Source organism: Neovison vison, chromosome 5 (genome assembly GCF_020171115.1).
Source record: "Neovison vison isolate M4711 chromosome 5, ASM_NN_V1, whole genome shotgun sequence".
Lineage (NCBI taxonomy): Eukaryota > Metazoa > Chordata > Mammalia > Carnivora > Mustelidae > Neogale > Neogale vison.
This window is the reverse complement of record NC_058095.1, coordinates 45,345,815-45,359,443: the sequence shown is the minus strand read 5'-3', so window position 1 is coordinate 45,359,443 and position 13,629 is coordinate 45,345,815. Positions and strand designations below refer to the sequence as shown.

The 13,629-nt window shown below is 58.9% G+C and overlaps 1 protein-coding gene across 1 annotated transcript; it reads left to right on the top strand.

The window, feature by feature from the left end:
• Nucleotides 1-2,225: 2,225 nt before the first annotated feature.
• On the top strand, nucleotides 2,226-9,761 carry EPN3 (epsin 3). The gene is made up of 10 exons (XM_044250525.1): nucleotides 2,226-2,376; nucleotides 3,912-4,588; nucleotides 5,434-5,552; nucleotides 6,253-6,333; nucleotides 6,653-6,781; nucleotides 7,722-7,809; nucleotides 8,285-8,554; nucleotides 8,733-8,849; nucleotides 8,979-9,209; nucleotides 9,427-9,761. The coding sequence occupies exons 2-10, from the start codon at nucleotides 4,051-4,053 to the stop codon at nucleotides 9,759-9,761; spliced, it is 1,908 nt and encodes a 635-aa protein (XP_044106460.1). The 5' UTR covers nucleotides 2,226-2,376; nucleotides 3,912-4,050.
• The last annotated feature ends 3,868 nt before the right edge of the window (nucleotides 9,762-13,629 follow it).

The window sequence follows — 13,629 nt, the reverse complement described above, 5'->3', positions numbered from 1 at the left end:
TAATGTGGGGCTCAGGGCCTTAAGTGCTGGTGGGGCAGAGGTGTAGGCGGGAGATGGAGAGGTGGCCTCAGCCTCCCACCAGCTTGGTTTTGCATTTGGCGCTTCTGATAAAAACCTCACAGGCTTCAGCATCCTCTAGTTGAAAGTGGGAGGAGCTTTGGAGAGAGCAGGTCACTCCGTTTCTCAGAGGCTGAGAGGGGCTATGCCTGGAGCCTGGATGCCCCCTTCAGGGTGGCTGAGGGGGCCAGGGGGAGGAGGCCACAAAAAACAAATGCACCAAAGGGCCAGCCCTCCCCTGGGTCTTCCTGGCCCAGGGGAGATGGGTAGGAGTGGGACCGGTGTTGGAGCCCGAGCCCCGCGCCCCTCACCCAATTTCCTTTTGAGGCAGGGGAAGGGTTAACTTGCAGCAGGGTGGGAGTGGGCCACCAGCCCGACTGTGGATCTGTGCCTCCCAGGGACAGCCAGCTGGCAGGCCTCCCACCCCCGAAGGTGCTGCCTGCCCAGCCAGCAGGAAAGGGTTAACAAGCCCAGCGCTTCCTCCTGTGTCCTGTTACTGCTGAGACAGACCTGCCCGGCCAGCTGAGCAACTTTCCTCAGAGTGCTGCCTGCCGGCCGGCTAAAACACCAGCAGGCAAGAGGCAGAACCGCAGCCCGTTCTGGGGACCCTGCCGCCACCCTTCCAAGGGGTCTGTGCCTCCTGGGAGAAGGTGGGCATCTCCAGGACGCGGGTCCATGGTGGATGGCTCTGGGGACGCTCCCGAGGCTGTGCTGTCTCCCTGCCGAGCGGGTCGGAAGGTCACTGCAGAGGCTGCTCACGGTCCCGGGGCTGGGGCCAAGGGAGCCTGCACCAGAGGTAAGACGGCCCCTCCCAGGCAGCTGCGGTGCCTCTCATGGAAGGCTTGAGGCTTAGTCTCCCTCCCAGGTCCCAGGGAGAGGGGTGAGGAGGACAGGGCCACAGAGGATCCTGGATGCTTCCTGCCTGCTGCCCCTCCCTCCCTCCCTCCCTGCAGCCCCCAGGAAGCAGGACTCAAGGGCTGGCTCCCTACCCTGGGGTCAGCATCTTTGGTGGCATTCCCAACGTACTCCCATTCCCCTCTGCCCGCCCCTCCTCCTCAGCCCCCGGGCAGCCCCCACCCCATTCCAGGGTCCCAGGACACAGCCACTTCAGGGCTGACTTAAGCTGAGAGCTCTAGCTTAAACACCTGTCCGTCCACTGGCAAGAGTTACTCACTCCCATCCCCACGGTCCCCCCCTTTGACCTGATGCAGGGCAGGGGCTGGGGCTGCCTTAGCGGAGGATGGGAGGTGCTCCGGGCTGGTGGGGCACACTCACACTTTGGCCAAACTCTTGCACGTGACTCAACATATCTAAGCTCTTTCCTTCTCCCTGAATCCCCGCTCCAGGGATGCCCTCTACTTCCCACCCTGACACTTTCCCCAGTCCTAGAAAAGAACCCCTTCTCCCCTGTAAAGTTCTCTTTGGCACCCTCTATAAAGCAGAGAGCAGAGACTTATACCCCGTGGCCTGTCCCTACCCCCCAGTGTAACCCTCCCCACTCTGCCCCCTACCCTCCTGCCTCTGGGGAGGGGAGGCCACCCCCTACCCCATGTCTGAATGAGCCTCTCAGGCTCTGCCTTCTCAGTGTCCTTCCCTCCACCTGACAGGGTCTGGCTCAAGGTCACTGCAGTAATTCCATACCCGCCTGCCCAGGCCTGCCGCTGCCGCCACTGGCTGCTGGGTTTCTGTTTCACTCCCTTTTATTTCTGGGCATATTGTGTTCGATAAAACCCTGGGCTTGTAACACCGCTGGCAGGGCTCCCAGCTGCTCCCTCCCGCGTTCCTTCCCTTCCTCCTCCCTCCTTTCCATGCTCCCTGGGCCTCACCCTGCCCCCCTTTTCTTCCCCACCTTGTTCCTTTTAACTTTAGGGGAGGGAAGCCCAGGCACCTTCCCGGGGCTTCTGATCCCTCCCTCCCCGCAGCTCCAGCAAAGGTGTGCTGAGAAGGCTCCACCATCCCCCGCTTCTAGAAGGAGAGTCCAGGCAGGGCTGCAGGGTCCATGCTGAGGGCCCCTCCCAGTACTCCAGGCTGGGCTGGAGGGCCGGGGAAGCCAGGCTCTGGTAGGGCTGCTGGTAGAGTCAGGATGTCAGACTGGTTCAGCTGGTTTCTGTGGCCAGCCCTGGGAGGGGCGTGCACTCAGGGCGGGCTGTGGGGCACAATTATTTCTTCTTGCCTCTTGCCACCCTCCAGCCCACCGGTTGGAGAGGGAAAGATGGGTCTGAGTCACTAGTGAGGGGGAGGGCAGGACTTAAACAAGCGTTGGCCGTGGCATCCCCACAGAAGGCCTGCCAGGCTGGACGGACAGACAGCAGACAGAAGGTAGGCAGGCTTTTAGCCAGCATTCCATCCGCCTGGTGTCCCATGGGATCCCCTCCTCCAGGCCCAAGCTCTCCCAGGCACCTGGGCCCTGAAGAAGCCGGCCAAGACCTGCTGGCTGGTTTGACCTGAGCCCAGGGCTAGCCAGGCTGGGTGGAGGGGAAGTCCAGTTGGGGGGTGCGGTGGGCAGGACAGGCAGCCTCTGACTCCCAGGGTAGACTGGAGAGGTGCAGTCTCCATGGGTGGTGATATTGGTGGGGGGTCACAGGTGGTGTGGACATTCTGTGGGTCCAGCCTGTGTGTAGATGTGTGTGTGTGTGTGTGTGTGTGTGTGTGTGTGTACCCATACGAGAGAAACAGCTGTGGCAGGGGGATTCTGGTTTGGGTTTCTGGTAGGGCCCCGGGAACGCCTTTTTCTGTCTTGAGCCTGAGTTTGGTTTCCCCAGATGGCCTGGTCCTGAAGTTGGGGGGTGGGAGGGTAGCAGGCTGACCCTGTTTCCTGCTCAGTTGGGGAATCAGGGGTCTGCCATGCACCCAGGACCTCAGGTTTGGGGCGCTCAGACCAAGCCTTGCCTTCAGGGAGCTTACATCCTGGCTGAGATGGAATTGAGACAATAAAGCAATCAGATGAATTAATTACAAAACCAGTAACCCTGTCAATAAGTATCACATTTGTCTCTAGAGACCTAGGTGTTGGTCCCAGCTCTGCCCAGCTTATACACCGCTGTAGGCAGTCCATGTCCGCTCCCTGACCTCAGTGCTCTCCTATGTACTACAGGGGTGGCAGTGACTAGGTCTCTTCCTGCCCCAGACTCCTCTCTGGGCTTCTCGCCCAGCTCAAGTATCCCCTGGGAGCTATCCTTCCTCACCCTGCCGCTTCCCCTTCCCTTCAGACCTCCAGCTGTCACCTCCACTGGGAAGTCCCCTTTGATTTTCCTAGCTTGGGTACTCCTGGGCATGCCCATGCTCCACTGAGTTGTCTGTGCCCCTGAAGCTTGATGTGTGGGGTCCAGGACTTGTGCTCTGGGTCTGGCTCAGTGTCAGGCTCAGAGAAGGCCCCAGGAACTAGGTGTTGAATGAATTAAGGTGCACAGACTTATGCTATGAGAAATGGCGAGAGTGGGGACGAAGGAGCTGGAAAGGATAGGTCCTAAGCTAGCTCCTGGCAGACATGGGAGCCATAGCCCAGCAGGAGCAGAGCAGGCAGGCATTCCTGAGGGTGACTTTCATGTCTTTTGCAAAGGGCAAGGGCTGGGTGGGGGAGAAACGTGTGTCGCCTGGGGTAGCTCTGTGAACCTCACTTCCCCGTCTGTGAACAGAGGTAATAATCTCATCTTTGTGGTGTGACTGTGACCAGCAACGAGCACACGAAACTAGAAGTGCCTGCTGAATAATATGTAAAATAAAAAATATAAAAATAAATGCCTGCCAGAGGGGGGGTCCTGGCCGTGGGGACCCCTGGCCAGGCCTTCGGTCCATGGCTGAGTGGCTGTCGGGGAGGGCCCATCACCCCTGAGTTCTGTCTCTCTCTTGCTCAGACCCATGTGGAACCCAAGGATGCAGCCGCCCTGCTGAGAGCACGGCGGCCCATTTCTGGAGACCGTGACCTCGAGACGGTGGCCCTCGGCCCCTCACCTCCGGCTGGGGCGGGGGCCGCCCATCTCCAAGTCCCCAGCCATGACGACCTCCGCACTGCGGCGCCAGGTCAAGAACATCGTGCACAACTACTCGGAGGCAGAGATCAAGGTGCGCGAGGCCACCAGCAATGACCCGTGGGGCCCGCCCAGCTCGCTCATGTCCGAGATCGCCGACCTGACCTTCAACACAGTGGCCTTCGCAGAGGTCATGGGCATGCTGTGGCGGCGGCTCAACGACAGCGGCAAGAACTGGCGGCACGTGTACAAGGCGCTGACGCTGCTGGACTACCTGCTCAAGACGGGCTCTGAGCGGGTGGCCCACCAGTGCCGCGAGAACCTCTACACCATCCAGACGCTCAAGGACTTCCAGTACATCGACCGGGACGGCAAGGACCAGGGCGTCAACGTGCGTGAGAAGGTCAAGCAGGTGATGGCCTTGCTCAAGGACGAGGAGCGCCTCCGGCAGGAGCGGACCCACGCCCTCAAGACCAAGGAGCGCATGGCGCTGGAGGGCACGGGCATTGGCAGCGGGCAGCTGGGCCTCGGGCGCTCTCGCGGTTCCCCGTCCTCCTACAACTGTGAGTGAGCCGCAGGGCTGGGGCTGGGGGGGTGGCCCAGGTTCTAAGGACTGTCACCAGCGTTCAGGGAGATGGGGAATGGAGCCGGGGAAGGCAGGCGCCTGGCACAGCAGGTGACCTGCAAGTTACCGTAGCACAGCGGGATCCTAACTGCTGGTGTGGGAGCTGCCCAGGAGGAGTGGTGGCCACAGCCCAGGCTCTGTGGTCTGGTACGTGCCTTATTCTGCGCCTTTTCCAGCTGAGTGATCTAGAGGGCTGCCTCTCTGTATCTCTGCTATCTCATCTGAATTAGGGAAAATCTTATCTTCTCCAGTGGTTGGATGTGAGAATCAAGCGAGACCAAGCCCAGGAATGCCCTTGGCCTTGAGCCCAGACACATAGCACTGGGCGCTCCATCAGGGGCATTCCTCGTGACCCCTTGCTCAAGGGCACTGTCCTTGAAAACAGGGGTGGCTGCAGAGCCATTCTGGACTCTTAACGGCGTGGCCTTGACTGACTGGCACCTTGAACCCTCCCCCCTCACTGGACCCCAGGCAGGATGGGACCCCCCCCCCTACTGGAAGAGTGCAGGAGCTGGAGGAGGGGACCTGGCTTTGAGCCGTACCTCAGGACCCCAGCCAGGCCACCCTGAGCTATTGGCACATCTGTAAAGTAGGGACGGGAGTCTCTGATGGGGTAGATTGGCAAACCTTACACAAAGCACCAGGCATGCCGCCTGGCCCCCTGGAGCCCTCAATAGCCAGTCGTTAGTTTCTCTCTCTGAGCCTTAGCTTCCTGGTGGGGAGTGGGAGGGGAGGGCACGGGCACCTCTGTGGTCACAGAAGCCACCGGTGTGGTCGTTGCAGCCTCCTCCTCATCCCCCCGCTATACCTCGGACTTGGAGCAGGCCCGGCCCCAGACGTCAGGAGAAGAGGAACTGCAGCTGCAGCTGGCCTTGGCCATGAGCCGGGAGGAGGCTGAGAAGGTGAGGCCTCTGGGGTAGCCTGGGAGGCCCCACAGCTGGGCTGGGGTTGGCATGGGGGTGGATGAGGGGGGAGCAAGGAAGGGTACCCCAAAGGCCCGCACCCTTGACTCCTAGGCTCCTTCACTCTGGGTCCCAAGATCCTGGCCCGACTCCCAAGGACAGCACAGGCCTGTCCTTGTCCCTGCGACTGTTCTGGCAGGGACTGCCTCCCTGTCCCCTCTGGTGGGGCCTAGAAAGGGCCATGAGTGCCTACTGGGTTGAGGGTACTTGTGTGTCTCCTGGGCCTGCTGTGGCCCCATGGAAGGGAAGCAGTGAGTGGGCACAGAGATAAACTGACTCCACAACCCCTGGCACCAGCTGTCCTTTTGGGGGGACAGGGACACCCCCCAATATCACCCTCTCTGCCGTCACCTCTGTGGATCTAGGTAGACTGGGCAGGCAGCTGGACCTCCCACGGCAGGGCTTTTGCGGGGGCACTCAGAGAACCCAGAAGAAAAGGATCAATCTGGATTTTGAAACTGGTTGCAGATCCAGGCAGGGAGAAGGCCACACCCACCTTTGCTGCCTGGGAATGGGCCTCTCACCCCCACCCTGGGTGGGCCTTCTCTCTCCATCCCCTTCTCCCTGTCGGGCTATGTTGCCCTCCCACCTCCGAGTGGGAGCACTGGGCCCTGTTCACCCCTCTCTTCCTCCCTCACAGCCGGTCCCCCCAGCATCCCACAGGGATGAGGATCTACAGCTGCAGCTGGCTCTGCGTCTGAGCCGGCAGGAGCATGAGAAGGTAGCGGGCCAAGCCTCCTGTGCTGGTGCAGGGGCTGGTGTAGGAGCAGGTGCAGGTGCAGGGGCTGGTGTAGGAGCAGGTGCAGGTGCAGGTGCAGGGGCTGGTGTAGGAGCAGGTGCAGGTGCAGGGGCTGGTGTAGAACCAGGTGCTGGTGCTGGTGCAGGTGCTACACAGGCACTAACCAGGCTTCTCCCGCTTCACCCAGTGGTCCTGCTATGCCTAACCTCTCTCTCACTGCACCCTTCTCAACGCCAGCTCCAGTCCCCTCAAGTCCAGCCTGGGCTGCTCATGCTGTCCTCACTCCCCTTGCCTTCTGCAGGAGGTGAGGTCCTGGCGGGGAGAGGACTCCCCTGTGGCCAATGGTGCTGGGGCCCCGGTCCGCCATTGGCAAGACAAAGAGCCGGAGAGAGAAGAAAGAAAGGAGGAGGAGAAGCTGAAAACCAGCCAGGTAGGGAGAGGCTGCCGTGCCTGGGCTGACTGAGCCTGCGACATGAACTGAGTTGGTATTTGTAGAGTTTAGAACTGCACTTCATAGATGGTAAGCGCTGTTTAGGCATTTATTGAATGAAACCGGGAGTGGAGGGGTGCAGTAGTCCCCAGTCCCAGACCTTGCGGGCTGATGACTGATCAGACAGCAAAGTGGGATACAAAGAATCTTGATCTGAGGACCCTGGATTCTGGGTTTGCTGCCACTCTGACTTGGGGCACATCACTGTTATAGCCTCAGTTTCCCCTTTTTGTTGGACAGCTCCACCTCTGGCGTTCTAGGATTATGTGATGCTGTGGATGCACCTGGGGCAGGGGCGGGGGCGCAGGCACGCGGTAAGGACAGTATCTTGGGCTTATACACATACTGTCCAAGAACAGGGGAGTGGGTAGCTGCTGGGAACAAAGCCACCCTCCAAAGCAGTGGATGCTAACCCTAGGGTGTGTCTGTCCCCTTTCTGCCCATGTTCATGGTGGCTAGTTTCTGACCTAGGAAGGCAGACTGGTCATAAAACCTGTCTTTACCACCAACGGGCTGGGGATCAGGACAACTGAGGAAGGGGTCAGACAGGCCTGGGTTTATCCCAGTTCTGCCTCTCCCCAGCTGTGTGACTTCATGCAAAGCATCTCCACTCTCTGGGCCTCAGCTGGCGCATCTGTAAAATGGGCACACCACTACCCGCATGACCTACTGCACAGGGTTGTTACGAAAATCAGGCACTAAATGGATGAGGAAACATTTCATAAACTGCAAATCACTGTACAGAGATGAGGGATCATTAGTAGATGTTTGTGAAATGAATAAAGGAAAGAATGAGCTGGACCGAGGGAGACAGGCCAGGGACCGCCCTTCCTCTGGTCTCACCCACTTCTGAGCCACGGCTGCCTCTCCCACTCCACAGTCCTCCATCCTGGACTTGGCAGACATCTTCGCACCCACCCCGGCCCCGCCCTCCACCCACTGCTCCGCTGACCCATGGGACATCCCAGGTGGGCATGCAGGGCTGCAAGATGTTCCCAGGCTGGCCCCAGAAAGCCCCTCCTTTCCAGCCATTTGCTGGCACCTCCTCCCCATAGCTGAGGACCATTGGCAAGTCACTCACCCCTCTGAGCCTCAGGTTCCTCTGGGACGTGGGGTTGTAGTGAGGGGTGGGAGAGCACGTCTGAAGAGCCCACCTCATGGAAAACTCAGAGATGTTCTCTCATTTCCACTGGTCACCCTGGCTTTCCGGCCCCAGCCCATCCCTGACTGGGAAGGTGGCCTGAACTGCCCATCCCTGGGAGTCCAGGCTTCTGGCATAACTTGGTCAACAGGGGCCTCCAGCTTGCTGGGTCAGTCCTGAGTCAGCATCTCATTTATGAGATGAGACCCTTAGCCTCCCAACTCGGTCTGGGTAACTGGGAAGGGCCCTGGACTGGGTATAAAGGTGGGCCTAAGGTCATGTCTGTGCTGTTCCTATTTTAGGTCTCAGGCCGAACACAGAGCCCAGTGGCTCCTCCTGGGGGCCTTCTGCAGACCCCTGGTCTCCTGTTCCCTCAGGAAGCACCCTGTCCAGAAGCCAGCCCTGGGACTTGCCCCCTATGCTCTCCTCCTCTGAGCCCTGGGGCCGGACCCCAGTGTTGCCCGCCAGACCCCCTTCCACAGACCTCTGGGCACAGAACTCCCCCCAACACAAACTCCCCAACACTGGGGCTGACCCTTGGGGGACCTCAGTGGAGATCTCCAGTGCACCTGGTAAGCAGAGGGCCAGAGGGTGTGGGTGAGGGGCTGGAGGACTTCTGGGTCCCTTCCCTCCAGTGCCAAGGGACAGTACATCCTGTCCGTGTTAAGAGGGCTGCTTGCCTGAAAGGGGTCGGACCAGTGCCTGCCCTTTTTGTCAACCCACCTCCTCTCCCTCTTCCTCCTTGGCCAGCTCTAGGTGGTACCTCACCCTTTGACCCATTTGCCAAACCTCCAGTATCCACAGAGACCAAGGAGGGGCCAGAGTGTGCCCAGGCCCTGCCCTCTGGGAAGCCCAGCAGTCCCGTGGGTAAGCAGGAGGCAGGGGATGATACAGCTCTGGGAAATGAGGAAGCCACTCGCAAGTGACCACTGTCCTCTCCTTCCCACAGTGACCATTCCCTCTCCCTACCAATGAGTTCTATCATCTCTGTTCCAGAGCTGGACCTGTTTGGAGACCCCATCCCCAGTTCCAAGCAAAATGGCACCAAGGAACCAGATGCCTTTGACCTGGCTGTACTGGGGGAGACGCTAACCCAGCCCAGCCAGGAGGCCCGAGCATGCCGGACTCCAGAGTCTTTCCTGGGCCCTTCAGCCTCCTCTTTGGTCAACCTTGATTCATTAGTCAAGGCGCCCCAGGCTGCAAAGACCCGAAACCCCTTCCTGACAGGTAGGACACCCCTTGTCCCCGCCAGGGTCTCAACACTGGGGTCCCCCCTGCTCTCTCCATCACTCTTCTCAGAGCCCGGCCCCTGCCCTAAAAATCTTACTCTTCTTCCCTATTTCTGAGATTCCAGATCTTGCCTCCCTGCCACCCCACCCACACCCGCATTTAGGGCTGTGTCCCCTCGTGAGCCCCAAGCTCCCCACCCACTCTCATTCCGCAGGTCTCAGCGCTCCATCCCCCACCAACCCCTTCGGAGCGGGCGAGCAGGGGAGGCCGACCCTGAACCAGATGCGCACCGGGTCGCCGGCGCTGGGCTTGGCGGCCAGCGGGCCGGTTGGGACGCCCTTGGGCTCCATGACCTACAGCGCCTCCCTGCCCCTCCCGCTCAGCAGCGTGCCGGCCGGCGTGACCCTCCCCGCCTCCGTGAGCGTCTTCCCGCAGGCGGGCGCCTTCACGCCGCCGCCCGCGAGCCTGCCGCAGCCACTGCTGCCTACGTCGGGTTCCGCCGGGCCGCTCCAGCTGCCCCCGCAGGCCGGCACCAACCCCTTCCTCTGAGCGCAGCCCCGTCCCACCCCCGCCTCCGCGACGCAGGCGCGCGAGCCCCCCCACCCGCCGTGGGGGCGGGGCGGGGCTCTCGCCCCAGGACCCGCCCCAGGAAGCCCGGAACGGCTGAGACTCCGCCCCGCGGCCAGTGCAGGCGCCCGTCCCGGCCTCCGCAGCCCCTCCGCGGCTCCGGGGGACCGAGACTGAAGACTTCCTGGGGCCAAAAGCACGCCCGCATGGTGAAGACTGGAGCCCGTTTCCTCAAATCCCACCCAGTGGACTTTTTGCGAGGCGTGGCGGCTGGGTCAGGACCACAGCGCGAATCTCCGGCTGCCGTAGAAACGAGTGCTCCGCAGTGTGGGGCGCAAAAATGCTCCCACTTTCCCCCACAGCCTGGCACCTTCGCTTCCAGATGCTCCCCAGGCTCTCACTCATGCTCTCGTTTCATTCATTTACCACAGATCAGTACTGGGGATGATCTCATGGCAGGGAACAATAGGCAGGTGTTCCCATTCTTTACGCACTCGTTCTGTGCGAAGCACTTTAGACAGATTATTTAATTTAATCCTTACAACAGGCGTCTGAGGTAGATAATGCTATTCCCACTCAAGACTGGCTACATCATCTGTGGGGCCCGGTGCAAAAATGAAGAGGCGGGGGCCCCTCGTTCCAAACTAAGAATTTCAAAACGGCAGCAGCAGAGCATTAAACCAAGTGCATAGCCCTTGGTCTTGCTCTCATTTTATACAGGAGGAAACAGGCTCAGAGAGGTTAAGCGGCATGCTCAAAGTCACAAAGCTAGCAAGGACTTGGGGCTGGGATTCAGACCGTCTGGCTCCACAGCCCTGAGCTCCCAGGTTTCATTTGCAAATATTGACCTGTTGTGAACAAAGTGCCGAGCTCACCTGGGAGGGATCCAAGAATTGCAAAGCGACCTCCAGGAGCTCAGAACTCAGTGGGGAGACAGCCTCGGTACTGGAGCCCTGGTGTTCTTTGTTTTACTGAGTCACCTTAAATCTGGCTCTACCCTCTCCCACCTTCCAACATTAGGGCAAGAAATTCAATCCCAGCCCTGCCAGAGAGCATGGCCCCTCCCAGGGATTTATGTAAGGTCTGAGAAACCAAGGGAAGAAGGGGCAAGGCCTGGTACCTTGTCCAGAGGCCACCATGGTCATCTACCTTCCCTTTCTCCTCAATGCTTTCCCACCACTGAACCACCTGACACTGATTTGTCCTCAGTGCTCAGGGTAGCACGCCACTCCCTTTTCGGGTCACTGAGGTAAAACAGCCTTCCATAGACCAGAATCACCGAAGTGGAGGGCGGGGAGCTAGAATGCTGCTCACTTTCTTAAGTGGAAGGGGGACTGGAGAAAGGAGCTACTTTTTGTTTTTGTTTTTTGCTTTGTTGGGAGGGAGGCTGTGACTGTTACAGACAGGATGGACAAGAGCACCTGCTTAGAGGAGTCAGACCGACAGAGTTCAGAACTCTGCTCCAAGATTTGCACTTAACAATAATAATCACTTCGTAATAAGTGGTTATGCTTCCTGACCTTGAGTAAATTACTTAACCTCTCTATGACGCTGTGCCTCCATTTCCTTACTTGTCAAACGGGAACAAGAGTTCTTTCCTTATGAGGTTGCTGTGTGGCTCCTCCCAGGCCAGTATCCATCGGCCCAGGGCCCACCTTCTTCAGAGACTAACCGTGAGCAATGAGCCCATCATACCCCTCATTCCTGGTCTCGTCAGGCAGTGCCCCCATCTGGCTTCTGCCACACACACCTGCGAGGTCTCTATCCTTCTTGGTCGCTGACTTAACCTGTCACCCCTCCCCTATCTGGGCTCTCCTCTTCTACCCTGGCTCTCCCTTGTGGACTTTCCTGAGGACTCCCAAGGGGTGCTACCTGACCCCCACAAGAAGAGATTTGTAGCCTTGCTCTCTGTAGCTATAGCTACTTCTGGACCATTTGCTTCCTGTCAGAGCCTTCCTTCCTGGAGGCTGGAGGCACTGGGCAGTCCCGCCTGCCCTCCACCCAGGGCTGGACTCTACCTCATTCTCACCATGCTTCAGTCTTGGCTCACCATCTCACCCAGATCTTGCTTAACCCTGCGTGACTCCATTATTTAGGAGGATGACCTTGACCTCTCAGCTACCCTTACCCATGTTCACTCTTTTGGCTTTGGCATCACCCTCAATTCTTTCACAGGCTTCCTGTTCTCTGATCTTAATCTCATTCCTTCCAGGGAGCACCCACCAGACCCCCTTCCTACTAACCTCTCCCCCCCAACCTTCTCAGAGATCTCTGCTTTCCTTCTTGTCAATTCCCCTTGATATTTGCTGTACTTAGCCTCATCCATCTTGAAAGTCCGTCTTTCCCGTCATATCAAGTGCCCATGCTACCTCTCTATGTCCCCTTCCTTTCCCCTCCTCCTGACCCACTCCAGTCGGCTTCTACGGCCAGCTCCACCTCACTAGAACAGTCTTGTCAGGCCCACCCAGTGGCCCACATTGCTGAAGCCAGTAGACCTTGTTCTGTCCCATCCCAGCTGGCTATCCCAGAATCCAACCATGAGGACCCTTCCTCCTTGCAACTCTGTCCTGTTGCCTTTGGGACTCCACCCTCTCCTGGTGTTCCCTGGACCCTCTGGTGGTTCTGTGTTCCATGGGTGCACCCCTGAGTTCCCTGAGCCCAGACCTGTGCCTGCTTCTCTCCTTGTGCTGCTCCCTGGATGGGCCCTTCCATGCCTGCCCTGTCTGCACACTGAATCCCCCAATTCCTCCGACCAACCTCTCCTCACCACGTTCTCTCCACACATGCATCTCAAGGGCACCTCCAGCCAAACCTCCCCAAAACTGACCTCATGAACCCCCACCTGAGCCTCTCTGTGCCCCCTCCTCAGCAAATGGCCTCACCCCTCAGGGTAAGCCCTGCTCTGCAAACCAGTCTTGGAACCTCCCTCTCCCTCATTGCCAATCCCGTGGATGTCTCCTCCTCTACAGGCCTCAAGACCCTTCTCACGAACTCTGCCTCCACGTGCAGACCTCCACCCCCTCTGCTGGGTCTTGCCAGGGCCTCCTAATCAATCTTGTTTCCACTCGTGCCCCTTTTCAGTCAGTTCTCCACTAGGAAGCCAGAGGGACCTTTCCAATGTGTAGGGCCACTCCTCTGATCAGGGTCCTTCACTATCTTTCTTCTCGCATCAACAACCAAAATGTCTAACTCACAGTTCTTGAATCCTTCCAGGACCTGGTGCTTGGGCCTCCTCCGAACTCACATCATCTCTCCCATCTCTCTTCGCTTTGCTCTCTGCCCTGCAGCCATGCCTGCCTTCCCCAGTTCCTCAGCCCTGACTCACTGCTATGCCACAGGGCCTTTGCACATCCATTCTTCCTGCTTCCCCAGCACTCCCCCAGCACAGCCCTCTCCAGACCCCAGCCTCTTGTTCTTCCACAGCTGCTACACAAGTGTGATTTCCTCAGGGAAGCCTCTCCTGCCTCCCTCTCCCACCGACCAGGCTCCTTGTTAAACTTAGTCATGGCACTTCTCACAGTGGGTGGTTGTGCATTCATGTGTGTGGCTGTCAGATACACTTCTGTCGCCTTCAACAGACTGAGCAACACAGGGGCAGGAGCCTGGTCTCTCTCCACCCACCACTGTACCTAAGCAGAGTGCCTGGCAGGCAGTAGGCACTCAATAAATATTGGCTGAATGTAGCAAATGAGACAAGTGTGTTAAGTACATGATAGGACACGACGTTGGCTCATCCTTATTATTCAGGGAGGCCTTCTTGGAGTGGGCGGGATTTGCCCAGGACCTTGGGATGGAGCCGCAGAGCCCAAGCTCACTGGCCAGATGGGTTTGGATAAGCCATGCCTTCTGC